Source organism: Rhea pennata, chromosome 10 (assembly GCF_028389875.1).
Source record: "Rhea pennata isolate bPtePen1 chromosome 10, bPtePen1.pri, whole genome shotgun sequence".
Taxonomy (NCBI): Eukaryota; Metazoa; Chordata; class Aves; order Rheiformes; family Rheidae; genus Rhea; species Rhea pennata.
In genome coordinates, this window is record NC_084672.1 from 21,836,604 (window position 1) to 21,861,352 (window position 24,749).

General features: G+C 62.7%; 2 protein-coding genes across 2 annotated transcripts in view; both read left to right on the forward strand.

Annotated features, from left to right (window-relative positions):
• The first annotated feature begins 2,655 nt into the window (after window positions 1-2,655).
• PTPN9 (protein tyrosine phosphatase non-receptor type 9) lies at window positions 2,656-12,121 on the forward strand. Its single transcript, XM_062583967.1, has 13 exons — window positions 2,656-2,739; window positions 4,924-5,067; window positions 5,303-5,392; window positions 5,572-5,696; window positions 7,182-7,287; window positions 7,992-8,102; window positions 8,404-8,732; window positions 9,001-9,094; window positions 9,231-9,300; window positions 9,579-9,657; window positions 9,923-10,073; window positions 10,172-10,379; window positions 10,488-12,121. The coding sequence occupies exons 1-13, from the start codon at window positions 2,707-2,709 to the stop codon at window positions 10,712-10,714; spliced, it is 1,767 nt and encodes a 588-aa protein (XP_062439951.1). The 5' UTR covers window positions 2,656-2,706; the 3' UTR covers window positions 10,715-12,121.
• A 4,839-nt stretch (window positions 12,122-16,960) lies between these two features.
• The window catches only part of SIN3A (SIN3 transcription regulator family member A), a 38,460-nt gene continuing 30,671 nt past the window's right edge, over window positions 16,961-24,749 (forward strand). Inside the window, exon 1 of the mRNA XM_062583425.1 lies at window positions 16,961-17,035. The gene's annotated coding sequence lies outside the window, so the exon portion shown is untranslated. The remainder of the gene's footprint in view (window positions 17,036-24,749) is intronic.

A 24,749-nucleotide genomic window follows, 5' to 3' on the forward strand; every position in this document is an offset into this window, starting at 1 on the left:
GTTTAATCAAGGATGAAACCCCTATATTCAGCTTTCCCAAGTTGTTTTCCAGAGGGAGATTAAAATGCCAGTCCCTTCTTGCTGAGCAGGACCACTGCAGAGGTGCTGGGGGGAGACGAGCTATCAGGCTATAAATGGCGCGGCAGAGTCTCCTCCTGGCTGCCTATGAAAATGCCTCCGTTTGGCTCTGAAAAGAAGGCCCGTAACCGGGAGGCAATACTGAGAGCAGGAATCTGTGTGCAGATAGCAGGGGCACTTACATTCTGCCCTCACACCCCCATTTTTCCCAGAAAACGCTTGTTTCTATGCCAAGCGCGTGGGCTGCCGGCGATCATCTGACTGTGCAGCCGCTATTGATTATAACAGTGGGCAGCAGGAACTGTCATGATTGCACTGGAAGCTCGCTGTGGGAGAGATGGTTGGCCTGCTGCCCCCCCTCCCCGCGAGAGCGGGCGAGGAGGTGACACCCCGGGTCTGTGACTGAACTCTCGCTATTCAGACACGGCCTGGATGTGCTGCAGGCATCTTCAAGCTGCTGGCTGTGTTTAGCAGGTGAAGCTGTTGGTCTAGGGGAAGAGGACAGACACCTGGACTGTCTCTGGAGCAGGTTTGCTGGAGGATGGCAATGAGAACGCGAGCCCAGATACCGCATCCAGCCTGAAATCGGCATGGTTTTCCTTTCGTCAGGTTGAATGCTAACTAAACCCTGAGCTGGGCATTTGGATGTAAGGTCTGTGCATCCCTTAGGGTAGCAAAAGCTGCAGCTCGGGTTACAGCCTCTGTGCTGTCCTTCAGCAATCTTTCAAGGTCCCCTAGCAAAGGGAAGGGAGTGGGCAGGAGATGAAATACCGCTGAAAAGGGGCTTCCTTCAGCTCCTTGCTCTGATCGATGGTGGAGAGCAAGAAGGAAGCAACTGCAGCTTTCCACCCGCTCCAGATGATGCTGCATAGTTTCCCTTTTAAAAGCATGAGCTGGGTTGGAGAAATAAATATTTGTGTTACAATTCCTGTTGGAAACGAAAGCCTGTGTTTGGAGAGAGGGTGTTAAACGGAAGTCACCGAGGCCAGCGCAGTTTGTTACTGCGACTATTTTATTTGCTGGGTGCGATCCCACTCCCAGCTGTTCCTTGCCCTGCTCCCAAGTGGAAGAGGCAGCAGCTTCAGCCATGACCTGGGAGGGCTGCTGTGCATTCCTGCTGCGTGCAAGGAGCACCAGCACCCGCTGGAGGCTAATGTCGAGGGCAGAACGGTTTAGCAGCAGCTCGACATGTAGATGCAGCCCTAGGGGCGTCTCAAAGATGGAGATGGCGTCCTGCTCGGAGCTCAGCCCCTTGTTCCCTCGGGCTTTTCTTCCATTTTCTCCAAGTGAGGTGCAAATGCTCTGGCTGTGGGCAAGCTGCCAACACAGCCCTCCTCTGCCGAACAAAATGTCCCCCTGCCCCAGCCGGGGAGCGGGCACGGCTTGTCCCCGCTCCTGCGGCCCTGCCCCCGGAGGCAGCGCGAGCTGGACGGCGGGGCGCAGCAGCGCTCCAGCGCGGGGGCCTGCCTGGGGGCCGGCTGGCCTTCGGCAGCTCCCCCGAGGCACCGCTGGCCCTGGCAGCGCCTTTGGCGCAGGATCCCCTCTGTGGATGCCTCAGCCCACGGGCTGCAGTGGGTTTCTCTCCTGCAGCGGTGGGGCCTGGGATGCTGCTCGGATGGGATGGGATGGGAAGGAAAAGGCCTGGTGATAGAGTTTACTGTCTCAAAGTGAAATCCTCCTTTCCGCTGCTCTGGCTGCAAACCTCGTACTCAGCAGTGTTGCATCGACTGCCATACAGAAACTTCCAGTGTCTCCCGTGGGCTTCCTGCTCTGAGGCTGGGAAAGGGTACGGTCGTGTTTGTCCTACTTCACGTTTACTGGATGCGTGTAATTAATAACGATGTATCCAGGCAGTGACACCTGTCCCCCACCGGGAAATGCTATTTAGGGATTGCAGAGGAGGGAGTGCACAGGAAGGCCTGGAAAGCCGGGAGCAACGTTAGCGCGGCGGCGGGGCCGGAGCCCCGGCGGGGGCGGCCGCCGGTGCCGGCAGCCGCCGGAGCCCCGGAGCGCTCGGGCCCAAGAAAAACACCGATGTCTTCCGCCCCCAGCGAGCTTCGTGCTTAAGCCGCGCCCCCGGGTGCTGCGCTTGCGGGGGGCCGCGGCCGGTGCCCCGGGGCGGCGGGGGGCGCGGCGGAGCCCCGGGCGCCCCCCGCGCCCCGCCTGCCGGGGAGGGCTTCCTGCCCGCCGCCTTCCCCTGGCCGCCCGCCCCCCTCCCGCCTCCGCCCGAGCAGGGGAGGGGGCTGCGGGCGCTTCCTGCCGCCGCCCCCGCCGGGCAGAGCCGCGCCGAGCCGAGCCGAGCCGCGCCGCCGGGCACGGCGCAGCCGAGCGGAGCTCGGCGGGCAGCGGCGCTTCCTCGGCGGCAGAGCGAAACTTCCCGGCGTTTCCCTTCCGCTTTTTTTTTTTTTTTTTTTTTTTTTTTTTCCCTCTCTCCCCCGCCCCGTACTTCAGCCGCTGCCCCGTGGAGGAGCGTCCCCCCGGCCCGGCCCGGCCCGGCTCGGCGCGGAGCCGCCCTCGCCGCGCCCGGCGCCCGGGAGGGGCCGGTGCCCGCAGCGCGCCGGCCCCGGGCATGGGCTGCGGCGGGCCGCCCGCCGCCTAGCGCGCTGCGGAGCGGGGCCGCGGCGCAGCATGGCCGCGGAGCTGAGCGCCGAGGAGGAGCAGGTAGGGCCCGGCGGCCGCCGGTTCGCGCCCCGCCGCCGCCGCCGGCGCGGGGGCTCCCCTCGAGCGGGGCGGCACGGCACGGCACGGCACGGCTGTGCGCGGGGAGAAGCGTGCGGGTGCCCCCCCCACCCCCCCCCCCCGGGCCGCCGCGGGGCGCGGGCGCTTCCCAGGGGCCGGGCCCTGCCGCGGCTTCCTCCGCCGCCCCTGCGTCAGCGCCGGAGCAGCCGCCGCGCCGCGCCGGGCCGGGCCGAACCGGGCCGGAGGGGCTCGCGGCCGACCTCCGCCGGGGGCCCGGCCTCCCCTCGGGGCCTCCCGCCGCCGCGGCCCCCCGGCTGCGGCCCCCCGGTGCGCGGCGGGAGCATCCGACAGCGCGGGGCGCCGGCGCCCGGTTATCCGGGCGAGCGTTGCCCGTTTTCTGAAGAACCCCCCCCAAAACACCGATAACATCCCCTTCTGCGCGGTTTGAGGAGCGACCCGGGGCAGCGATGGCTCCCGCCCTGGCGGGGCCCCGAAACCGACGGCGCCCGACGGCGGGCGCTCGCCCCCAGCCGCGGGAGCCCGCCCCGGAGCCCGAGCTGCCCCGCGGGATCGGGCGCTCCCGGCCTCCCCGCGCGCCCGTCTTGCCCCCCGGCAGCGGCGTCGGGGCAGCGAGCGAGCTGGGGCGGGGGGGCGATGCGCTTCCCTTCCCGGCGTCGCGTCCCCCCCGCGCCCGCGCGGCTTTGCCGGAGGAACGAAGCTCGGGCGGCGATTTGCAGCCCCTAAGATCGAGGCGCGCTCGGAGGGGGGAAAAAAAAGAGGGGGGGATGCACGGGATTTCTTCGCTGAGGTGCTCTGCAGAGCCGGCACTTTTCCTCGTAATTCTTCGCCATTCCGAAAAAAAAAAAAGAAAAAAAAAAAAAAAACCCACGAAACCGCGTGGCTCGAAACCCGCGTTATCTCGGCGGTGGGGGCGCCTGGGGTCCTGGTGTATCGAGGTGTGTGCGTGCGTGGACGCGTCGTCTTAACGCTGGAGACGGGTGTCTGCGTCACTCCGCGGCAGAGGCGTTGGGGGTCTCAGCCCCCCGAGACCCGCGTTTCCCGCACGGGGCGCAGGCGGTCGGAGGCTGATCCTGGCGAGTAAACGTGGCCGGTAGCTGAGGCGCCGCTGAGGAGCCGGGCGGGATTTCTCGATGCGCGGGGTTAAAGCCGCCCGGTGAAGCGCCCGAATTAAACCTCTCCTAGCGCCGCTTCCTCGCCCACGGTTTTGCATCAGCGCCGCCGGGCAGGGGACGACCCTGCTCCGGGGACGCCCTCGGCCCTCCAGGGAGCCCCGCTCTCCCGCGGCCCCCGGAGCGCCCGCCGCAATCCGGGCGGTGTGCAAGCACTCAGAGCCGGGCTGCTGCAAATCCGTTGTAAAATTCCTTCTGGTTTTGCTGGCAGTCGACGGTGTCCGGGCCCGGCAGTTTGCAGACGGGCTGGTGTTGGCCCAGGAGCGCCGAAGAACTCAAAACGTCAAGTTTCCGAGTTTCTTACTGCAGGGTTGTATAAATCAGCCGCCTGGGAAGAGCGGGAAGCGGCGAAGTTGCGAATAAAAAGCATCCACAGTATTCGGGGTGTAATTTTCCTTTTCGGGGAGGGCGCTGTGCCCCGGAGCGCTGCTGAAGCCGGGCTGCGAGGGCCGCCGGGCAGGCGGCGGTCTTGTCTCCTGCCGGCTGGCGCGCGCCGGGGGCCGCTCCGCTGCCGCGGCCGCCGCGCAGACCCGGGCGCGGGGCGAGTGATGCCGCCGCGACGCGGTCGCGCCCGGGGCCGCGGGCCGGGCCCGAAGCCGGCGTTAAACAGGGCATAGCAGGGGGGTGCCCGGGACGATGTGCTCTCTCTATGTACGTGTGTGTGTTTTGGGAGGGGCGCTAAGCCGTCGGTGCGCTGAGCTCAGCCCCGGGCGCCCGCCTCGCTCCACGGGGCCTCGCTTTGCGTCGCCGCGCCCGCGTTTTCAGGTTGACTCACGTTTCTAGGAGCTCTCGGTTCCGTTGCTGTTACTGGAAGTGCTCAGACAGGCAGATTAAAACGGGCCGAGGAGTTTTGTTTTGTTTTGTTTTTGTTTTTCTGCCGCTTCCTAAAATGCCGTCTCGGCCGCCCGGGCACCGTGGCGGCGGCTGCGCTCCCTCCCTTATCTCAGGGCGCGTGTTGTGTCTCTCTCCCCGACAGGCGACCAAGCAGTTCCTAGAAGAGATCAACAAGTGGACCGGCCAGTACAATGTGTCCCCGCTTTCCTGGAACGTGGCCGTCAAATTCCTCATGGCCCGCAAGTTCGACGTGCTGCGAGCGATCGAGCTCTTCCACTCCTACCGGGTACGCGGGCGGCGCGCGGCCCCCCGCCCTGCGGGGCCGGCGGCTTTCCCAGGCTTTTTTCCGCTTCCTTCAGGCTGACGTCTGCGCCGGGTCGCTTCCCAGTTAGCTCTTCGGAGATGGCTTTAATTCCCAGTTGGGAAAAATAAAAGGGGGGGTGGGAGCAGCTGGAGCTTGTCGGGGGCCGCGGCCGCCCCCGCGTGCCGCCCGCCCTGGCAGCGGGCTCCTCTCCCCGCAGGAGACGCGGCTGAAGGAGGGCATCGTGAAGCTGAAGCCGCACGAGGAGCCGCTGCGCTCAGAGCTGCTCAGCGGGAAGTTCACCATCCTGGTAGGGGGGCACCGAGCTCGCCCGACCCGTCCCCTTCCGTCCTCCGCGCGCGCCTCGGCCGGTGCCCCGACCCGGCCTCGGGCTGCGCGTCGGCGTCCGCGGGCGCTCGCGGTCCTCGTCCCCCGCGGCACCCATCCGACCCCTCTCCTTTCTCCCCGGCGCCCCCCCCCCCCCCCCAGAGCGTGCGGGACCCTTCGGGAGCCTCCATCGCCCTCTTCACTGCCAAGCTGCACCACCCCAGCAAGAGCGTGCAGCACGTGGTGCTCCAGGCGCTCTTCTACCTGCTGGACAGAGCCGTGGAAAGGTGAGGCTGCGGCCGGGCCGGCGCCGCGGTGGCCGTGCCTCTGCCCTGGGTGCCGGCGCCCGGAGGTGCCGGTGCCGCCTCTCTGCCCTGGGCGCCGGCGCAAGCTGGTTGCCTGCGCTCGGGAGCAGCGGTGCCTCCGAGGAGGTCCCCAAGGCCTTCCCGAGGTGGACTTCGGGCCCGTGCAGGAGACGGGCTTCAAGGCATGGGGACCTGCCGCGGCCCCAGAGCGCTTCCAGAAGCCCGGGGGGCTCGGGAGCGGAGGAGGGACGAGGAGGCTGCCCGTGGTCTGGGGCAGGGTAAAGAGGGGTCGAGGCTCGCACGGCCCCTCCGGGCCGAAGGAGTCCGCGTCCCCGACCGCGGGAGGCTTCCGTCTGCTCCGAGCGGCTCGCGCGAGCCGGGCTCTGCAGAGAGGCTGCTGCTCGTTGAGGTTTCCACTGGTTCCCTTTGGAAGGCTTCGCGGGGAAAAGGTGTGCTGTCTCTTCTCCCATGCATTTATTCGCCGAGTGAAACCCAAACCGCTGGAACCTCCGTCCTGCAAACGGACCTGACCCGACGCCAGGATCCGCTCGCAGGACCGGGGCTGCGTGAGCGAAAGCTGGCGGGTGCCTCGCGCGGCAAAGCTCCCGGATTTAAACGGGGCTCAGCCGGCAGCGCGCTGGGATAATTCGGATTTTTCTTTTTGGCTGCTGTCCTCCACTCTCATCCCTGCCCCCAGCCTCCCCACCGCTTTTGTAGCACCCGGGTCTGCCCCGAGCGCCTCCTCGCAGCTGTGGGCGAGCTGGGTTTACGCTCGCAGTTAGCGGGGGCGCGCCTGGGTTGTAAAAGGATTACAGGCAACAGAGCGTTTAAAAGCCTAAATTGCATTATAAAAATAAGTGACGTCCTGAAAACGTTTCCCCCGCGGCGCGGCGAGGCTTGTGCCCAGCGCGGCGCCCGCCGAAGCCGGGGCGGTGGGCAGCGCGAGCCCTGCTGGGGCTCTCCGGCTTGCCCTGGAAGGTCCCGGGCTGGAGACCTCCAAGCGAACGCAAAGTTGCAACCAAATCTGTCTTCGTGACCGCGGTTTTCTGGAGCTGCGGCGGCAGGGAATCCGCGCAGCCCTCCTGCTCCTCGGAAGCAGCGCGTGAGCCCGGCGCGGGTTCTGCCCCCTCCGCGGGCTCTGCAGCCCCGGCTCCATCCTCACGCCGCTCTTCTCGGCTCCGCGGGCGCTGCCCAGAGCCCCGTTCCCCGCGCCGGGGCTTCCCGCGCGTTCGCCAGCCTGGCTGCCGCGGGCGTCGCGGCCGAGAGGCTGGGGCCGAGGCCAGGCTCAAAGACGGTTTGCGGGAAGGGCTTGCAGAGCAGCCGGTGCGGCTAGAGGAGCGAAGGAGCGCGTGCTGGGAACGCGAGCCCTCCTGGAAGCGGAGCAGGGGGCTCCTGGGGGGATCGATGGGCTGAGGAAAGGGCCGCAGCTGGCTTTGACGTTTCCTCCTCTCCGTTTCCGCTGCCCAGTTTCGAAACGCAGAGGAACGGGCTGGTGTTCATCTACGACATGGCGGGCTCGCAGTACACCAACTTCGAGCTGGACCTCAGCAAGAAGATCCTCAACCTGCTGAAGGTGAGAGCCGGGGCCGGCAGCAGGGAGAGGCGCCGGGGGGACGCGGTCCCGGCCGGCGAGCCCCGCGGTGGCCGGGCCTCAGCCCCGGAGGGTCTCTCGGGCCTCCCCAGCAGAGCGTTTCGGGCCGAGCGCGGCGCTGACTCAGCCGGGGACGTCCGCACCGCCCGGCCCGGGCGTGCGCGGCGGCAGCTCTGAGCGTGCCGGGCTCCTCGCTGGCGATGCTCCCGTGAAAACGCTTGCAGGTTATTTTTTAATTGCCCTGGCGTGTTGTGCCTCCTCCCTTCTCCAGAAAAGAAGCAGCAGGGTACGTAAGCCAGGGCGTGTTCTTGGCGCAGCGCCCGCTCCTAGGCTCCGTCTTTCACGCGCGGAGCCCAGCCCTCGCACACCTATTCCAGAGAAATCCTCTGTTTCCGTGTCGGAAAGTAAAAACAAACCTGTCGGGGCTCCTGGGCTTCCTGCCTTGTGGAAGGCGTGGAGATGCTTCGGATGTGCCTGCTGACACCTCCAGCCCTGGCACCCGTCCGGGCCGGCAGCCAGCCCCTGAGCTCTTTGCAGCGGCCGGATACGCGGCTCCGGGGTGTCCTTGGGTGCCGGGCCCTTTTCCTGGGACCGCTTCCCCTCCGGGAGCGAGCAGGCAGCCGGAGGGGGGCCAGCCCGTAGCAGGAGCTTTGCGGATCTGAACGGGTCGGCGTTGCTGCCCGCAGGGCGCCTTCCCGGCTCGGCTCAAGAAGGTATTCATCGTGGGAGCGCCCGTGTGGTTCCGCGTGCCCTACTCCATCATCAGCCTCCTGCTCAAGGAGAAGCTGCGGGAACGGGTGAGCGGGGCCGGGCCAGGGCGCGCGGCGGCGTTGGGGGGCCAAGCGCTGCGTGGCCCCCTTCGTCCGGGTGGCGAATGCCTGTCGGGCCCCTGAGCCCAGCGGGGACGTGGAGGCGGGGGAGAGCCTCAGCGCCGGCAGGAGGAAGCCCCGGGGCTCTCCAGCCGCCCCGCTGGGACCGCTCTGCTTCCCAGCCGGACCGCTGGCGTCCCGGCCCCTCGCGCCCTGCCCACCCTTGCTTTCCCCCGGGCGGGCCGGGCTCGGCGCTCGTTCACCCCGGCCCCTCTGCTTCCTCCTCCAGGTGCAGATGGTGAAGATGTCGGAGCTGAAGGAGCACCTGCCCCGGGAGTGTCTCCCCGAGTACCTCGGCGGGTCCCTCAAGCTGGACCCCCTGAGCTGGAACTGCCGGTTCCTGCCCCAGCAGAACGGCCACCCCGACCCCCTCGATGAGCTCATCCTGGTGCCGCTGGCGCCCCCCAAAGACAACGGCTCCGTCCACGTCCCAGGGCCCAAATCCGTCACCCTCCAGGAGCTGCTAGACCACGTCACCCAGAAGCAGAAGCGGGGCATCTACGAGGAGTATGAAGACATCCGGCGCAGGAGTCCCGCCGGCACCTTCCTCTGCTCTTTGTAAGCGGAGGGGGACGGGAGCGGGGCGGGGGGCAGCGCCCGTGCCCGGGACGGCGGCGGCTCCGGCGGCTCGGGCCGCCGCGCGGCGTTCGGACGCGCGTGTCGCGGTTGGTCATGGGGCTCCGATCTCGGAGCCTTTGGCCAGGTGATGGCAGCAGAGCCCCGGCTACGGGCGCTGCAGGCTCGCGCGGGGCGAGGGATGCTGCCTTCGCCTTCCTCGCGCGAAAAACGCCCTCGCCGCCACGTCCCGCTCTCCCCCGCCGCCCAGGGCACCCTACAACCAGGAGAAGAACCGGTACGGGGACGTGCCCTGCCTGGACCAAACGCGGGTGAAGCTGGCGAGGCCGTACAGCCGCCCGGAGGTGAGCCAGCGCCTGGGGCCTCCGCGCGCCCCCCGTGCCAGCGCCGCGGAGGAGGCTCGCGGCTCGCCGCCGCGGTAGCGCCGCGCCGCAGCACTCGCGCCGTGCGTGTCTTTCCCCCCCCCCCCCTCGCCCCCAGCTGACCGACTACATCAACGCCAGCTTCATGGACGGCTACAAGCAGAGGAACGCTTACATCGGGACGCAAGGTGCGGCTCCGGGCGCGCCGAGCCCGCGGGCCGGGCGGGCGGAGGGCGCCAAGGCGGGATCTGCGGTGCGAGCCCCCCGGGCCGGGGGCGCCCGGCGTGCAGCACGGCCGGGCGGTGGTTGCTGAGCCCCCGGCAGCTCCAGGCAGGGCTTCGCGGAGCCCCGTGGGTTGGGGGTCTGCGCCGGGGTGCCCTGGGAGGGGGGCGGCCCCCGCGGTGGGGGGCGAGGGGCCTCCACGAACCCGGCAGGCCCCCTCCTCAGCTCTGGGCTCTCACCGCAGGGCCTCTGGAGAACACCTACGGTGACTTCTGGCGCATGGTGTGGGAGCAAAACGTCCTGGTGATCGTAATGACGACGCGGTGAGTGCCCGGGAGGCCGCGGTCTGCTCCGGCGGCCGCCGAGCCGCCCAGCCCTGGCTCGCGTTGCGAAGCGCGGTGGGGTTTGGCTGCCGCCCCGCGCGGAGAGCGGCGCCTGGCTGCCGCGCCGACCGGGCCGCCCCGGCCGCGGGCCCGCCGGCGCCGCGGCTGGGACGGGCTCGAGCTAGCCGGTGGCGCGGAGGGCAGGCGGGGACCGGGGCGCCGCACGCCGCCGTGCCGCGGCCAGCTCGCCCTGCCCGGTTTCCAGGCTGGAGGAGGGCGGCAGGAGAAAGTGCGGCCAGTACTGGCCCCTGGAGAAGGACTTCCGAGCACGCTACGGGGCGCTGACCGTCACCAACCTGGGCGTGGAGAACCTGAGCCATTACAAGAAGACCGTCCTGGAGATCCACAGCTCGGAGGTGCGCGCCCGGAGGCGCCGGGCAGGGATTGCGGGAGGGCGCCGGGCGAGGGGGTCCCGGCCGGACCGGAGCGGGAGCTGACACCGCCGCCGCCGCAGAGCCGGGAGCGGCGGCTGGTCTCCCACTTCCAGTACCTGAGCTGGCCGGATTACGGCGTGCCCTCGTCCGCCGCCACCCTCATCGACTTCCTGGGGGCCGTGAAGCAGCAGCAGCGGGTGGCCGCCAGCGCCCTGGGGCCCCGCTTCAAGGGCCACCCCGGGGGCCCCCCCGTCGTGGTGCACTGCAGCGCCGGCATCGGCAGGACAGGTAGCGTCCCGGGGGGGCCGGCGGCTCGGCGGCGGCGGCGGCTCGGCGGCGGCCGGCGCCGTCCCGACGGGCCGCCCGTTTCCCACTCCCGCGCACCCGCCCCGCCAGGTACCTTCTGCGCCTTGGACATCTGCCTGTCGCAGCTGCAGGACGTGGGCACCCTGGACGTGCAGCAGACGGTGCTGCGCATGCGGACGCAGCGCGCCTTCAGCATCCAGACGCCCGAGCAGTACTACTTCTGCTACACCGCCATCCTGGAGCACGCGCGGCGCCGGGGCCTGCTGCCCGCCGAGCGCCCGCGCGCCGCCCGGGAGGCGAGCTCGCCGGGACGCTGAGAGCCGTCCGCCACCCCTTCCCGCCGGCGCGCGCCGCCGTCGAACTGTGCCTTACCGCGGCCGGGAACGGCGCGGGAAGAGGCTTCGGCTCCCCTCCGCAGGGTTCCCGTGGTTGGGTGGGGAGGTGGGATTTTTCCTTTTGTTCGTTTTTTTTTCTTTTTTCTTTTTTTTTTTTCTTTTTTTTTGGTGGGACCATCTAAAACTTTGTCCAGGGCAGGGCTCGGCCCCGCCGCGAAGCCCGCGCGCGGAAGCGTACCTCCAGCGCGCCCTCGCCGTGCCCAGCGCCGGCGGCTGCGCCCCCAGCGCCTAGACCAGCGCCGGCCCGGGCAGCTCCCGCGCGTCCGGGTTCGCGCCGGCTCTGCGGCGTTCCCGGCTTCCCCCGCCGGCTCCCAGGCCCTGCTGGCCCCTCACACGGGCCTCGGTAATTTTATACTGTAATAAGCTCTTTAAATGTGTATATTCTTATTTTTTTATAATCTGGAGGGAGGATGTTTTTGGATTTTTTTTTGTTTTGTTTCTGTCTCTCTTTTTTTTTTTTTATTTAACATTTACTTGATCCAAGCCAGAGCCAGAAATATTTGTAAATGTTCCTATCTGCTCTCACGCAGAGAATGGATTTTGCTGTTGTTATTTTGGGGTTTGGTTTGGTTCTCACGTGCACAGCCACGCGGCGGGCGAGCGGCTCGCTCGGCGGAGCTGGCTGAGGGCGGGAGCCTCCGGGAGCCGGCGGCGGCGAAGCGGGACGCGGCCCGGGAGCTGCGCTGCGCCTCCCCGGTCCCGTCCCCGGGGCAGGCCGGCGGCGGCAGGACGCCTCGAGCTCGCCGTTGACTTCGCGCGTGGCGCAAAGAGGGGGGCCGTCGCTCACGTTTGCAGGCGTCCTCGCCCTCGGGTCACCTTTAAGCTTAAGGGAGTTGCAGGGTTTCTGTTCCCGAGCCTAGGTTTAAGCGCTTGCAGCCTTGCCCTGGGCGGCCGGAGCTTGCTCGCGCCCGAGGCTGAGCAGCCCCACGCGAGAGTTGCGTGCCGGGCAGCACCGGCTGGGAGCGCTTTTCCTGCGCTGAAAAATTCCTGCTCCGCTTTGGGGGCCTTAAAAGCAGCTTTGCCGCCCCAAATTCCCGTGCGCAGCACCGCTTTGCTGCGTTTGGTTGGTTGCGTCATCCCGAGCCCGGGGCTGCCGCCGCCGCCGCCGAGGGTCCCGCCGGGATAACCAGGCTGGCGGTGGCTTTCCTGGCGCCAGCGGGATAAATGCCGGTGGGAAGGGAAGGCGGTGGGCCGGCTTCGCCAAGCAGTCCGGGGACACTTGCCTATTAATTTAAAAAAATAAATAAATAAACAAACCTGATGCCGTTGCTGCTGCATGTAACACGCAAGCGACGGGAGCGGAGATTAAAGGAAAGGCGTTGTCCTGCGCGTGCCTGTGTTATTTCTCGCGTGTCCCCGGCGGCGCTCGGGGGCAGCGTCCGGCAGTATTGCGGATACGCCCCGCCGGGCGCGGGGCAGAGCCCCGGGGCCCGCGGCATCCCCGGTTTCTCGCTGCCAGCCTGTGGCCGGGCCGCCGCCGCCACGCGGCCCCGACACCGTTTCCCGCCCGGAGCGTCGTGCCCCTTAAATCCGGTGAGACGCAGTCGAGCGCAGCTTCGATCCGCTAGCGCATGGGCACGTGCGATTGAAATGTTTGCAAGAACGTGGCCGTGCCGGCGTTGTGCTAAAAATCCCGGCGGGTTTGGTACTGCAGGGCAGCATTTAGTAGAAGCCAGTCTTGCTTCGCTTTAAAACTTCTTTTTTGGTGCTTAACTTTTCTTTTTTTGATTACTTTTCAAATATTCTCCTTTCCAGTTCTCTTTGTAGTAAAAATCAGCCTTTGTTGTGTTGGACTTTAGGTTTGGGGGCTCATAACCGTTTGGTGGCCTTCAGCAGATGATCGATGGCCGAAGCCAGGGCAGATCCTTGGCCCTGCCTGGGCTATGCTCCCCGCTTCGCTTGGTTGCAGGACGGCTTCCTCGCTCTCCTGGAAGCGCACGGGGCACTGCACCGGCCCGCGAGCGCCAGGAGGTCGGCGGTGCTTTGTGGAGCCCTTCTGCTCCGGGGTAAATCGCTGTCGTCTCTCGCTCCGGAAACGCTCGCCACTGCTACGGCGGCAGATTTAAAAGATACGTGATTTTTCTCTTGAAGGTTCATTGCAGGATCTTTAGAGGTGCAGACAGACGGAGCGGTCCCGTGCTCGGTGGATGGGGTTTGCCGGAGCTCTTGGCTCTGCAGACCGTCCCCCTGCTAGAGGGGGTGGTTCAAGCCTCTGCTCCGGAGGAGAAGTCAGGAAAGTCCCGGGGTTGCTGCCAGCCCTGGCGCTGGCCTCCCTGCCCAGGAGGGCTTAGATGAAAGGTGGCAACAGTCAGAGGCACAGAGGGGAAACTGAGGCACAGAGCGGTGCTGGGGCTTGCCTCAGGTCACTCCACCAGCTGCAGCACAAGGGAGGCAAGGGCTGCCTCCCGCCTCGTGCTCCCTCCCCGAGCCACGCTGCTTTGCCTTTCCACGGCCGTCGTTTGTGCAAAAAGCCTCGCTTAGCTCAGGGCGAGGGTGCCAGGGCGGACTCGTCGCTGCCCTCTCCGCAGGGGAAACCGCTCAGCTACGCCCTCACCTTAGACCTCGGCACCTCCCTTCGAAGAACATGCAGCTCCCATCTGCGTCGGAGGCGGAGGAAAGGTTTGTGAGGGTTTTCCGTGGGAAAATAAACCAAACACTCATCCTTCCCCCCCCCCCCCAGTATTTCCAGGATTGCATTTCTTGTCGAAGCAAGTATTTTCAGTCCCGTAACACAATCCAGGAGGTTGTTCCATCTGTTTCTTCTGCCCATTTTGCCCTGGGACAGAAGGTCCCACGCGGCAGCAATGACAAACTATGGGCTTTTCCACGGAAAGGTCCGCTTCACGCGGAAAGCCAAGTTTTACTGGAAAAGTTGAAAGTAGGGCAGGCTTCGCGAGGCGGCCCGGCGTGTTCGGGTGTGGGAGAGGAGGGGAGGCAGGGGAGCCCGGAGGAGTGCGGAGCGTGCCGGAGCAGGGTGGCTCCTCTCATTTTAAACGAGACAAGCCAAAGGATGTAATCCAAAGCGCTGGTCAAGGCTGCAAACGGGAATTAAAGGCGGCGCAGGGAAGCCCAAAAGCGAGGGCACGGTCCCTGCGCCTCCCTGTGCCCACCTGTCCTATTTGGCGTTCTTGTTTTCTTGGCTGCGTGCAAACCCACTTGCTAATTGCAGGTAGTTTGCCCAGGATGGCAAGTGTCGAGCCCTGGGAGCTGGGAAAAAGCCCAGCTTTGGAGCATTTCGTTTCTTAACCCTGCTAATTCCTTGCCACAGTCTTTCTAGACTTGGACTTAATCCTGAGAAGCCCGGCAGGCTGCCTCAGCCTACTCTGCAACTCACGTGCCGCCCGATCAGCCTGGCCAGAGAGCTTTCGCGGGAAGTCCGTGGGCCCCGCTGACACCTGGTGGCTGCCGGCTCTCTCTGGGGGCCCGAGTTAGGGCTTAGAAAGGGAAAAGTGGTGTTTTTGTGAGCACCTGGAGTGGAAAGAAAAATCACAAGAGGTTTGACCCTGTTTTCCTGTTTGTGTTGAATAAGGGTGCTTGAGATACGGACTGTAACAGCAGCAACTTGTATCTCATCAATCTAAATTTATTTGTAAGGTGTTCTCTGGATGACTGGAGTCAGCCAGGGGATGCGCCAACCCTCGGGCTCTTGGAGCCTCCGTTTCAGGCATACTGAGCACCCACAAGTCCAGCTCCGCTTGACGGGAGAAGCCTCCAGGCTCTTCCTGCCCTGAGCACGGCCCGGGTGAAAGCCTTCCTAGGGAAGGCTCCTGGCCTCCGTCCCCCAGCAGGCTGCAGGCTGCGACGTCTCCGGAGCTGGAAGAGCCTCTGGAGAGAGGAGTGCAGTCTGGGGCGCTGCTGGTGTCTGCGGCGAAGGGAAACAAGTGCTTTTACAACTTGCTGAACGCTGGGAGAACGAAATAAAAATAAAGCAAGCAGCGTTTGCGCTGTTCCAGCTCCCGTTTAGGTGATTCTCGAGGCGCCTCAGGGATGAGGACCGGGGGCGCCGGGGCCTCGCGAGGCCTCGCGGCGGCGGCCGGGCGGCTCGGCCGGGCCGGGCCGGGCCGGGCCGGGGGGCGGCCCGCCTGCCACCGCCCCGGGGGAGGGCCCGCCGTGACGAGCCGCGGCGCCGGCCCAATCCGCCCCGGGGGGAGTGCCCGTCCATTCAGGACGCCTCGCCTGCGCGCCGGCGGTATGTAACAGCTGCTTGGCGATTTGGTCCCCCCCGAATATCGGGATTTCCTTCCCCCGCGGGGCGAGCGGCGCCCCGGCCCCGCGGCGGCGGAGGGCGCCGGCGGGCGGGCGGGCAGGCAGGGCGGGAGGCGGCGAGGTCTCCCGCTCTCCGCCCCCCCCCCCCCCTCCGCCCGCCCCGCCGCGTCCCGCCGCGCGGGCCCGGCCCAACGGCCGCGCCAACGGCCGCGCCAACGGCCGCGCAGGCAGCGCGCGCGCCCCGCGCCGCGTCCCCCCCCCCCCCCCCCCCGCCGCGCTCCGCCGCCCCGCGCAAACATGGAGCTCCCGGGCCGTCCCCCGCCTCCTCCCACAATCCCGCGGCCCCACGCTGCTCCCGGAGTAGTTTGAGGGCGGGGAAGGGGGGTTGTGTGTGTGTGTGTGGGGGGGGGCGCAGCGCGGCCGGCCCCGCCGGAGGAACGGGCGGCGACGGGGGCAGGCCGCGGCCCGGGGCAGCCCGCCGCCGAGCGTGCGGCGCCCCCGCCGCCCCCCCTCCCCGCTACCCCGCACGGCCACCGTCGGGGCGGCCCGCGCCGGCCCCGCCCCCCGCCGCCATTGGCTGCTGCCCCCCTCGGCCACGCCCCCGGCGGGCCTGGCTGTGCGGCGGCGCGCGGGCCCCCTCCCCCCCCAATGGGGACAGGCTCCTGGGTGACGGCGAAAGGGAGGGGGGGGCGCGCCTCTCCTTGCGGCTGATTGGCGGGCGCCGAGGCGGCGGCCACGCCCCCCGCGCGCGTCCCTGCCCGGAGAGGCCGGCCTGGCGAGCGCGCGTGTGTCTGTGTGTCCCCCCCACACGTGTAATCGATCCGCCCCACGTGGGGCGCTGCCATCCCGGAAGTGGAGCGGCCCCCGGCGCGCGTGGGGAGGGGTCTGGGGACAAAAGGCAGCGCCGCGCGCCCCCCTCTCGCCCGCCGCCGCGGCTACCGAGCCCCGCCCCGCCGCCCCCGCCCGGCCAGGCGGCCCCGCCGCCCCCGCCCCGCGAGGCGCCCCGGAGCCGCGCGGGCTTCCCCGCGGCTGGGCAGCGGCGCCGCGGCGGGCGGAGCTGCGGGCAGGGGGCGGTCGCAGCCTTCGCGTGGCCCGGGGACATCCCTCGCCGCGCGCCTGCGTTTTGTTGCTCAGCTCCGGCTTTGGCGCGCGGAGAAGGCCGCGGCGGGGGCGGGGGCGGCTCCCGGCGTGCGGAGCGTGCCGCCGGCGGCCGCCGCGCCCCCGCCGCCTGCCACTTGTTGCGGCGGCGGCAGCACGTGCGTGGCGGCGGGCGGGCGGGCGGGCGGGTGCGCGCTCCCCCCCCCCCACCCGCCGGGCCGCCGCCGCCGCCGATGTAAACATTCCACAAAAGGGCTCCCCAGAGGGGGGGGCGGGGCCGCCGCCGCGGGGGCGGGGCCGCCGCCGCCGCCGCCGGGCAGGGCGCCCCGCCGTCACGGGCGCGCTCGCCGCGCGCTGGTTGGCCGGCGGCCGGCGGCGGCGGCCAATCGGGCGCCTGCGGAGGCGGGCGGGGGGGCGGGGCCTGCTGCTTATACGGACATTTTTCTTCGGCGTTCGCCCCCCTCCCCTCCTCCTTCGCCCTCCTCCCCCCTCCCTTCCTCTCCACATCCCCTTCCTGGGGGACGCGGCCAATAGGGGCGGGCGAGGGGGGCGGGCGCGAGGCGGCGGTTGGCCGCGGCGCCGACGGGCGGGCGGCGCGCCCAATCGGCGGGCGGGGGCCCCCCCCTGCGCGGGGAGGGGCGGGATTTCCCGGGGAACAGAGAAGCGGGCAGCGCTCCGCGGCGGCCGCCGAGAGACGGTTACTCCATCTTACCCCCCCGCCTCCCCTCCCCCTCCCCGCCGCGGCGGGCGCCCGCCTCCCTCCGCCGCGCGCGGGGCCCGCCGCCGCCCCCGCCGGCGGCAGCAGCAGGGGCGCGGGGACCCCCTCGCGGGGCCGCCGAGAGCCCGCCGGGCGCAGGGGCCCCGCGGCCGCCCAGCAGGGCCGCCCGCTCCCCCCTCTCCGCGGCGGAGACTCCGGCTGGTGCTCGCGGCCGCTTCGAGGTAAGCGGCGCGCGAGGGGGGGGGGGCGGGGGGGGTGACAGACCCGGCGGGGGGGCGGGCCGCTGCCGGCCCCCTCCGGCGATCCGTAGGGGGCGGGGACTGGCGCCGGTGCCGCGCGCGCGGGAGGAGGAGGAGCGGGGGGGGGGCAGGGGGCGAGCCGGTGCCCGCCGTGCGCCTCCCCGGGGAGCCCCGCGCCGCGCGGTGGCCCCGCCCCGGAGCACACACCCCCCCCCCCCCCCCCGCCTCTCCGCCCCGGCGGCGCTCGCGGGCTGCGGCGGGGGCGGGCAGTTCCCCCCCCCCCCCCGCCCCTTCCCGGCGCGCTCCCGCCGGTACCGGCCGCGTCGCGCGCAGGCTCCGCCCCGCCGGCGCCGCCCCCCCCCTTCGCCGCCCCGCCCCGCCGCGCGCGCGGAGCTCTCGGGCCCTGCGCGGGCTGGCGCGCGGGCGGCGCCCCCCCCGCCCCCCCCCCCCCCCCCCCGGCCGCCGCCGCCGCACCGGGGCAGCGGCGCCGCGAGCTTCCCGCCGCCGCCCGCGGGGCTCCGCGCGCCGCCCTCGCCTCCCCTCCTCGGCGCTAGTGCTCAAACGTCTCCGCGGCGGGCCGGCGCCCTCCCGGGCGGGTCCCGGCGGCGCGGCTCGGCGGGGCCCGCGGCTCCGCGCCCGCCCGGAACTGCCCCGCGGTGTTAACGCGGGTCGTAGGTAACGGGCCGCGGGGCCCGGGTGACTCCGAGAGCGGGAGCGAGCTCTGCGCTTTGCCGAGTGGCGTCTTCTCTGGGTGCTGCCGGCCAGGACGAGGCGTCGCAGCCCGTAGTTGTGAAAACAGCACCTGCGTTCGGTGCGAGGATGGGAACGGTACCTGCCTCGTGTGCCCTCTGGCAGAGGAGAACAGCGTTTACGTGGACTGCTCAAGTGATGCAAAACTGAGAAATACTTTGTTTAAAATTGCACTGAAACAAGTGATCAAAAGCGTCTCAGCAGACACACGGGTTTTTAACCACCTGCGCTTTGCGGAGGAATCGGAACCTGGCTTGTGCGCTAGTACGGTGTAGCTTAAGGATGACTTAACAAATTACATTTGGTTTCTGGCTTGTCACTTTTATATTTATCTGTGCAAACAAGTGCAAAATGCCCTGCCAGTTTTAGTACAGGCTTATATATATTTCAGTCTTGCAGTTCTAACTTGATATTTGTTATACACAGTTTCTAATAAACATGTGTTATTTTAAAATTTTATGCCATTAAAGCTATGTAATAAAATGATGCCTTAGGTCAAAATGCTAATTCTAAAGCACCTTTAAAATTCCTTCGTCACTTATAAATGCTAGGCAGCGTAACACTGGCTAGTGCTACAGGAGCTGAAGTCCAATTTCGGGTCTTTGTATGAATGAAGCTACAAGTTTTGCAGTCTGGTGCACTCTTCTTGTAAAACGAGGCTGCGCTTTCTTGCCCCAAGGTATTTCTTCTTTGTTCCCTCCTACCCATCCTTCTCAGTTAAGATACAGTTTTGAAAGGTACGGAGGGATGCGTTTAGCTAGTTTTAGATAAAATCAGGACTGTGGCAGGGAAGGGAAAGTGAGTCGTACGGCTAGAGAAGCATTGTGCCCCCCCAGGATAGTTATTGCACTTAACTTTGCACGGGCAGTTATGTCGAAATGTTCGGCATGCCTAGTAAAGAGGAAAACTTAGTATGAAAGTTGTCATCTCTGTATTAAAATAGTAGCGTAAGACTGCTGCCTGAAGTGGGTGACTCGAATAAAAAGATGCTGTGCAACAAGGTAATCATAGTCTCTGGTGTGAACTTGTTTGAAGAGCTTAAAAACAAGAGTTCACCCAGAGAAGAGGCGCCAAGTTGCTAAACTGTGGGGAATAAAACTGACGAGAGAATTCTGGGCTGATTCAGACTGTTTGGGAACTCGGTGGGGAGGGCGATGGCTCGGAGGGTCTCTTTCACCCTGGATTATCCCGCGCAGTGGATACGTCTCTGCGGTTCCTTTGCTCGGTGCTGGGATTTGTTGCGTCGTGAGCGAGGCCGAGGAGGGAGCCCTCCGTGCAGGGCTTGTGGAACGTGTAGGTCTTGGAATGAGGAACATCGCGTTGAAATTGGCAGGCGAATCATTTACGTTTCCAGGATTTATGAATCGTTTTCTGTCCAGATTGCCGTTCTGGTCTTCTCCAGCATTGGAAAGCTTTTATAGTTGTTAAAGCTGGAACAGAAAACACAGTCCTGTAATAGCTGTCATTTTATTCTGTGAGGCTGGAGGTGGACTTTTGGTATCATACTTCTTTCCTCCAATTGCGATGTGGTCTCTCTTTTTAATGAATAAATAAAAGTATTCCTACTTCTCTGTGTGTGCATGGAGAAACTTTCCCCAGGAAACTCAGCAAAATGATACTGAATTTTATATTCAATGTGAAGCTTGGTTTGAATTGTCTCTTTGCAGCAGTTGCAAAGGAATTTAATGTTCAGGCTCTTTGCCGCTTTGCCATAGCGCACACATCAGTGCCTCAGCACTTTGTTTACCCCTCTGGATGGAGATGGCCGAGGGGGTTTACTTGTGCTATATCTGCCTCGGGTCCGGTGCTGGCACGTAATCCTCTGGGTGTCATCGTGTCACTTTGCAGGAGGCTCTCCTAACTGTTAGGAGAGTTTCATGTGATGCTCCTCTTGTCTCTTTGCAATGCCTGGGACTCCCCGGCCACGAACGTGCCTGGCTGCACAAAGCCCCTCAGCAGCAGGGCCACGAGATTATTCCCATTTTACAGGTGAGGGAGCTGAGACCCAGAGAGATACCGGACTGGGCTGTGTGGCACAGTGCAAAAATGTCAGAGCTGCTGCTGAGCAAGCTAGGTCATGTCCTGGAAGTAGTACGGCTGTGTGAGCTGCATGCACAGACGGCAGCGCTGCACTATCCGGCTGCCAGAACCTGAGCTAGCTTCTCTCTGACCGGCACCGGGATGTACTGCCTCGAAATGCTGAAGGGGACTTGCCCAGGCCACACAGGAAGTCTGTGACGGGAGAGTGCGGCGTTGAAGTTGTATTTTCAGAGATGCGAGCCTGATTCAAAATTTGCACTTGCTGCTTCTGAGTTTTGAATCCTTTCCCTCTGTAAAGGAGAGGAATCGGTCTCACTCAGCATGTTTTAGTACAGTCGTTAATGTTTAAAAAGCAAAGTAGCAATAATAGAAATGTCAGCATCGCACCTATTACAAGTTTTGTATTCGAGTGTCTTTAAGCATATTCAAACGTTAGGTGATTTGTGAAAGGATGTGTGATATGTGTGGTTTGCCTTAATCCCTTAGACTTAGTGGCGTGAGAGGGCTATTCCTTAGTACTTCTTAGAGCAACAGGGGCGCTTGTGGTACACTGCAGCCTCCTAAGCGCTTTTTAAAAAGCTTACACGCATGTTAAACACTTCATCTGCAGCTGGGCAATTTGCTCATTTTTTTTCCAGACATGTCCGAAGTCTGCGGGGACTGAAGTCCTCTCTAGTGGTGCTTTCACAACTTATTCTTGAAAATGTTGTTTGTCCACAAAAGAGTTGTAGTTCCAACAGGTGTTGAGACAGCAAACCATTAAAATCTTCTTTCTTATTATTGATTTGCATTCTTTGCTTTTGGTTGTGGCATGCGTTTAACAACTAATCCCTAGTGCCAGACAATGCTGCTTGTATGATTGGAAAAACTATAATAAATGATCAGTGTTGATTTCAAGCTATGCAGATTTTTGTGATGTTATTTGATAAAAGGTTGGCATAGAAATGGAAGTTTTGTGAAGAAAGAAAACACTTTTTTTTTTTTTTTTTTTTTTTTTAAAACTCACCACAGAAGTCTCTTCTCTTAACAAGCGAAGACTGGAACGAGGAGGGGGCCAATTCCAGCTCTCTGCTTTGTTCATTTGTTCTCTGTGCCAGTGCTGCTGCTTCTTTCCTGCACGGCTTCTGGAGGACTGTCTGCAGCGCCGGAGGGGAATGGACGCACTCTAGTTAGGTTTATTGGTCCCACTGGCTTCTGCGAGGCAGATGAATTTGGAAGTCTTCTGATTAAGCCGGGTGGGGTGGAGTTTCGTAGTGCTGGTGGGGTGGCTGAGGATGTGATGTACCTTTTCTGTTCCACATCTCACCTTGCCTGTGGAGGATACTGTATTCATTTATAGCATATCTGTTGGGTGCATCATCCTGTTTGTAGCACTAAGCAGAACTGGGCAGCCAGGGAAGTCCCAGGGATGGGAAGAGCAGAGGTGTGTTCCTACTCACTGTCCTTTGCCTGGGAAAGGGAAAATTTAAAAACCTCTGAAGAGAAAAAAGAACAGAATGTGCCATTTTCATCCTGCTGGAAATGGAGTATAGTGTACTGTTGTGGAAGTCACAAAGACAGTTTAGGTAGAAATGAAGTTGGGAAAAGAGGAGATGCGTTTCACCATGTGGAATGCATAGAGTGGGACTTTGGTAAAGTTATTGCTGAGCTCCCCTGGGTGCCTCAGGTTAATGTTTTTAATGAAGGAAAGTACCTGAAGTTCTTGACATGCTTTCGCTGTCCCGTAAGGACCTCGCTATGTTTTTGGAGTTCTTTCTGTTTTTCCAAATTAGAACTGCAGATGAGGCAATTTGAATTTGGGCTTTCTACATCTTAGAGTCAGCGTCTGTGAGGGGATGCCTGCTGTCCGTCAGAACTGTGTGTGCATTTCTCAGAAGACAAAGTAACCGTAGTAGCGTCTGTAATGTCGCCAAGGCAGAGGGTAGCTATCTGAGTCAAGTCTTTGACACCACTGAACATTTTTTAATAGTTTTGCAACCGTGTATTTATCCTCAAAACATTTTTCCATGTTAGGTGGGCCTTACCGTATGCTTTGTCATCAACAAGGACACTGAGAGAAATCAGTTGTCAGACCCAGGCAATGAATGTGTTTTATAGGGGTTTTGTTTGTTTTGGGGTGTTTTCTTTTTTAAGATGTCACCTGTCCAGAGAATCTTTCCTATTTCAGCAGTCTCACAACTGTGTGAAGTTGCCACCTTACAGTGTGCTTCACTGCCTTTTGAAAGACTCTCCAAATCCAATATCCAGCGTATCTTTGCGTGACCTACAAGCTGACACCTGAAATGATTCTGGTTAGTGATAACCATGCACGCAGGTCGGAGTTACCTCGCTGCAGGCCTAACTCATGCTTCACTATGGATTACTGCATGGGCCTGAGGCGTGCTTTGGACAGCCTCCAGCTTCTCCTACAGTGCTTTCCTGGTCCTGAGCTTCAGTTTTTAAATGCACAATAAAGCATGGGTTTTTGTTTTTGTGCTCACCTTCTCCCTTGTGGGAGCGTTACTGCAGCAGTGACTTGGGTGAGGAGTCTCCTGTGCTGGGGAAGCTAATCTGACAGAAGAAGAAGAAAAGTTTTCAACTGGATCAGGTCTCTGATTTGGATAATGCTGCTGTGGGCACAGGGGAGGTGGGGAGAGTGGAAATGTGTAGGAGGGAAAGCAGAACTACCCCTTAAAGCAGTGAACTGCAGTGAAATCAGTTTAAAATAATATGTCTAATCCTGGATGTCATCACAGCCTTTCTTCCTTATCAGTACTTTATGAATGGGAGAGCTTTCTAAAAAGGCTCTGGAAGGGCTAGAACTTGCCACACAATAGATCTGTCCATCTCGTTAATAGAGAAAATCCTTGGGAGGTGCCAGATCAAGATCAGCAGGACATCAGTGATGAAAAGAATGCATTTTTGGAGGACTGGACATCATATTTTCTTCTGCAAGAGGCAGACTGGTCTCTGTCCTAAATTCTCTGTTACAGTCCGTGACACAGACCACTGTTCTGGCAGACGCATGTGATTCAACTTCTTAAACGTGAAGCTCATCTCTTGGGGCAGATTTCTGAGTATGACCAGAGTGCTCCCAAACACCCACACTGTTGGTCGAAGCAAGTTTGTACCTGTTGATTTGCTTGCCCCTGAACACCCCTACACCCCTTTAACACTTCTCGCTCTCTGTAGAGAATGCACAGATGAACATCACTAGTCTTCATCTAAGTCTGGCAGAATGCTGAGATCAACTCTCTGCTGGGAGTAAAAAAAAAAAATGCCTGTGAATTGGAAAACTTCTTTACGTGGCAGTCTCCTGCGATGCACTCTTATAGAAGTGGATGCTGTCCCAGAAAAGGAGTTTAGCAAGGAATTACTCAGAAGGGTGCAAGGGGAGGCTCTCCTGCTCCTAGAAAGTGTAGGAAAACCTACACATTATCTTGACTTAGGGCCCAGAGGATGATGTTTTCCTTAGTTCAGCTAGTTCTGTAGGTGAGGAAGTGCTGAGCAGCGCCTGTCCATGCCGTAGTATCTAAAGGGATGGTGATTGCAACGTGAAGGTGCCGTTTCCCATGGAATTCACGCAGGAGCAATGAGCTCCGTCTCCAGAGCCCGGTGGCGGTGCTGGAGTGCGAGTTTGGGCTCGGTACCATGCAGCCCACTCGCTCGGAGCAGGGTTAGCGTTGGCTTGCCCGCATCCGATGTGCTGTGGGAAGGTCTCCTGCATGCGGGGCCCTGACTTTGCAGGTAGCAGTCCGCGTTGCTGTACTTTCCTCTGCACTGCAGGCCGCTGTGTCACGGAAGGGAGGCTTCTTGGTGTTTTCTTGGTAAACCTATTGGGTGGTTAGGAGCCCATCCTAGCCGGCACTCAGTATTCACTTACAAAGTAAATTAGGAAAATTGATGGGCTCCAGTGCTAACACAGTATGACATTTTAAAGCTGAAGCAATTACAGCGCTTGGAAAGAAGTAGGGTTTCCAAAGTTGCCTTAGCAGAGGTGAGGAAGAGAAGCCTGTTTGTGTTTTGTGGAAGAAAAGGAGGGAGATGACTTTGTACCCATAAACAAGCAGATGGACCCCCCCCCCTCCAGTTCTCCTGCATAATATACATGCAAAGTGTTTAAGCCCCTGGAGCCCTTGTCAAAAGTCTCCTCACTACTTGCAGCATAAGTGTTTGTTCACATGTGGGAATTGCACAGAAAAAAATTACATACAGGAGCATTAATATTTGCTAAGCAGAAGCTTTAATGTGGGCTGTGCAGCAAGCCATGTTTCTGTAAGACTGCTCATTTGGTCTGCAAGAGTTAGGAGATTCGGAAATTGATGGTCAGGCTGCCTTAAGGTGACTTATGCGGGGTGTTACCAGAGTTCCCACAGCCTCATGGAGCTGACATGTTGGTAGCTCTGCGAGAGGAGAAGCTTCTCTTTTAGCCTAAGGTGGCATTTTAATCCTCAAAACTTGTAAGGGCATGTGACTCTTCCAGCATCTTCTGGCCTCAAATAACCCTTTTTTTACAGCTCAGCATCAATCTTAAAGATTGATTAGTCCATCCAGAGTGACAAGTGTGATGTGTCACTATGGGGAGCTGGGGCGCGGGATCGGGACTCTTAACAAGAGCCGCGCTGCGTTGAATGTTTTTTGCAACTTTGTCCTTTGCATCTGTTTCTCTGGCTTCTGGAACTCCGATGACATAATCGCAGACAACGTGCTAGGCCTGCTGGAGCCCGTGCGCTTCTTCAGAGTACATCACGTGTGAATTTGTTTAGAGAGGTTTTGCGCTTCGGGGAAATGTGCGTGTGTGTCTCTGAAAATCGGTAGCTCTTGGTCGCGCGAAAGGAACGCTGTTGCACCATCAAAAGGGTAAGGAGCCAACTGGCCTGCGAGATCAAAAGGAGGTGGAAGAGCTGGCCAGGGTAACAGCCTCTAA

Excerpts from the sequence above, each read along its gene's own strand:
- PTPN9 (XM_062583967.1), top strand. The coding sequence starts at position 2,707 with ATGGCCGCGGAGCTGAGCGCCGAGGAGGAGCAG. Across the intron at positions 9,095-9,230 it reads GGCCGTACAGCCGCCCGGAG|CTGACCGACTACATCAACGC; the intron begins GTGAGCCAGCGC and ends CCTCGCCCCCAG. Across the intron at positions 9,301-9,578 it reads CGCTTACATCGGGACGCAAG|GGCCTCTGGAGAACACCTAC; the intron begins GTGCGGCTCCGG and ends CTCTCACCGCAG.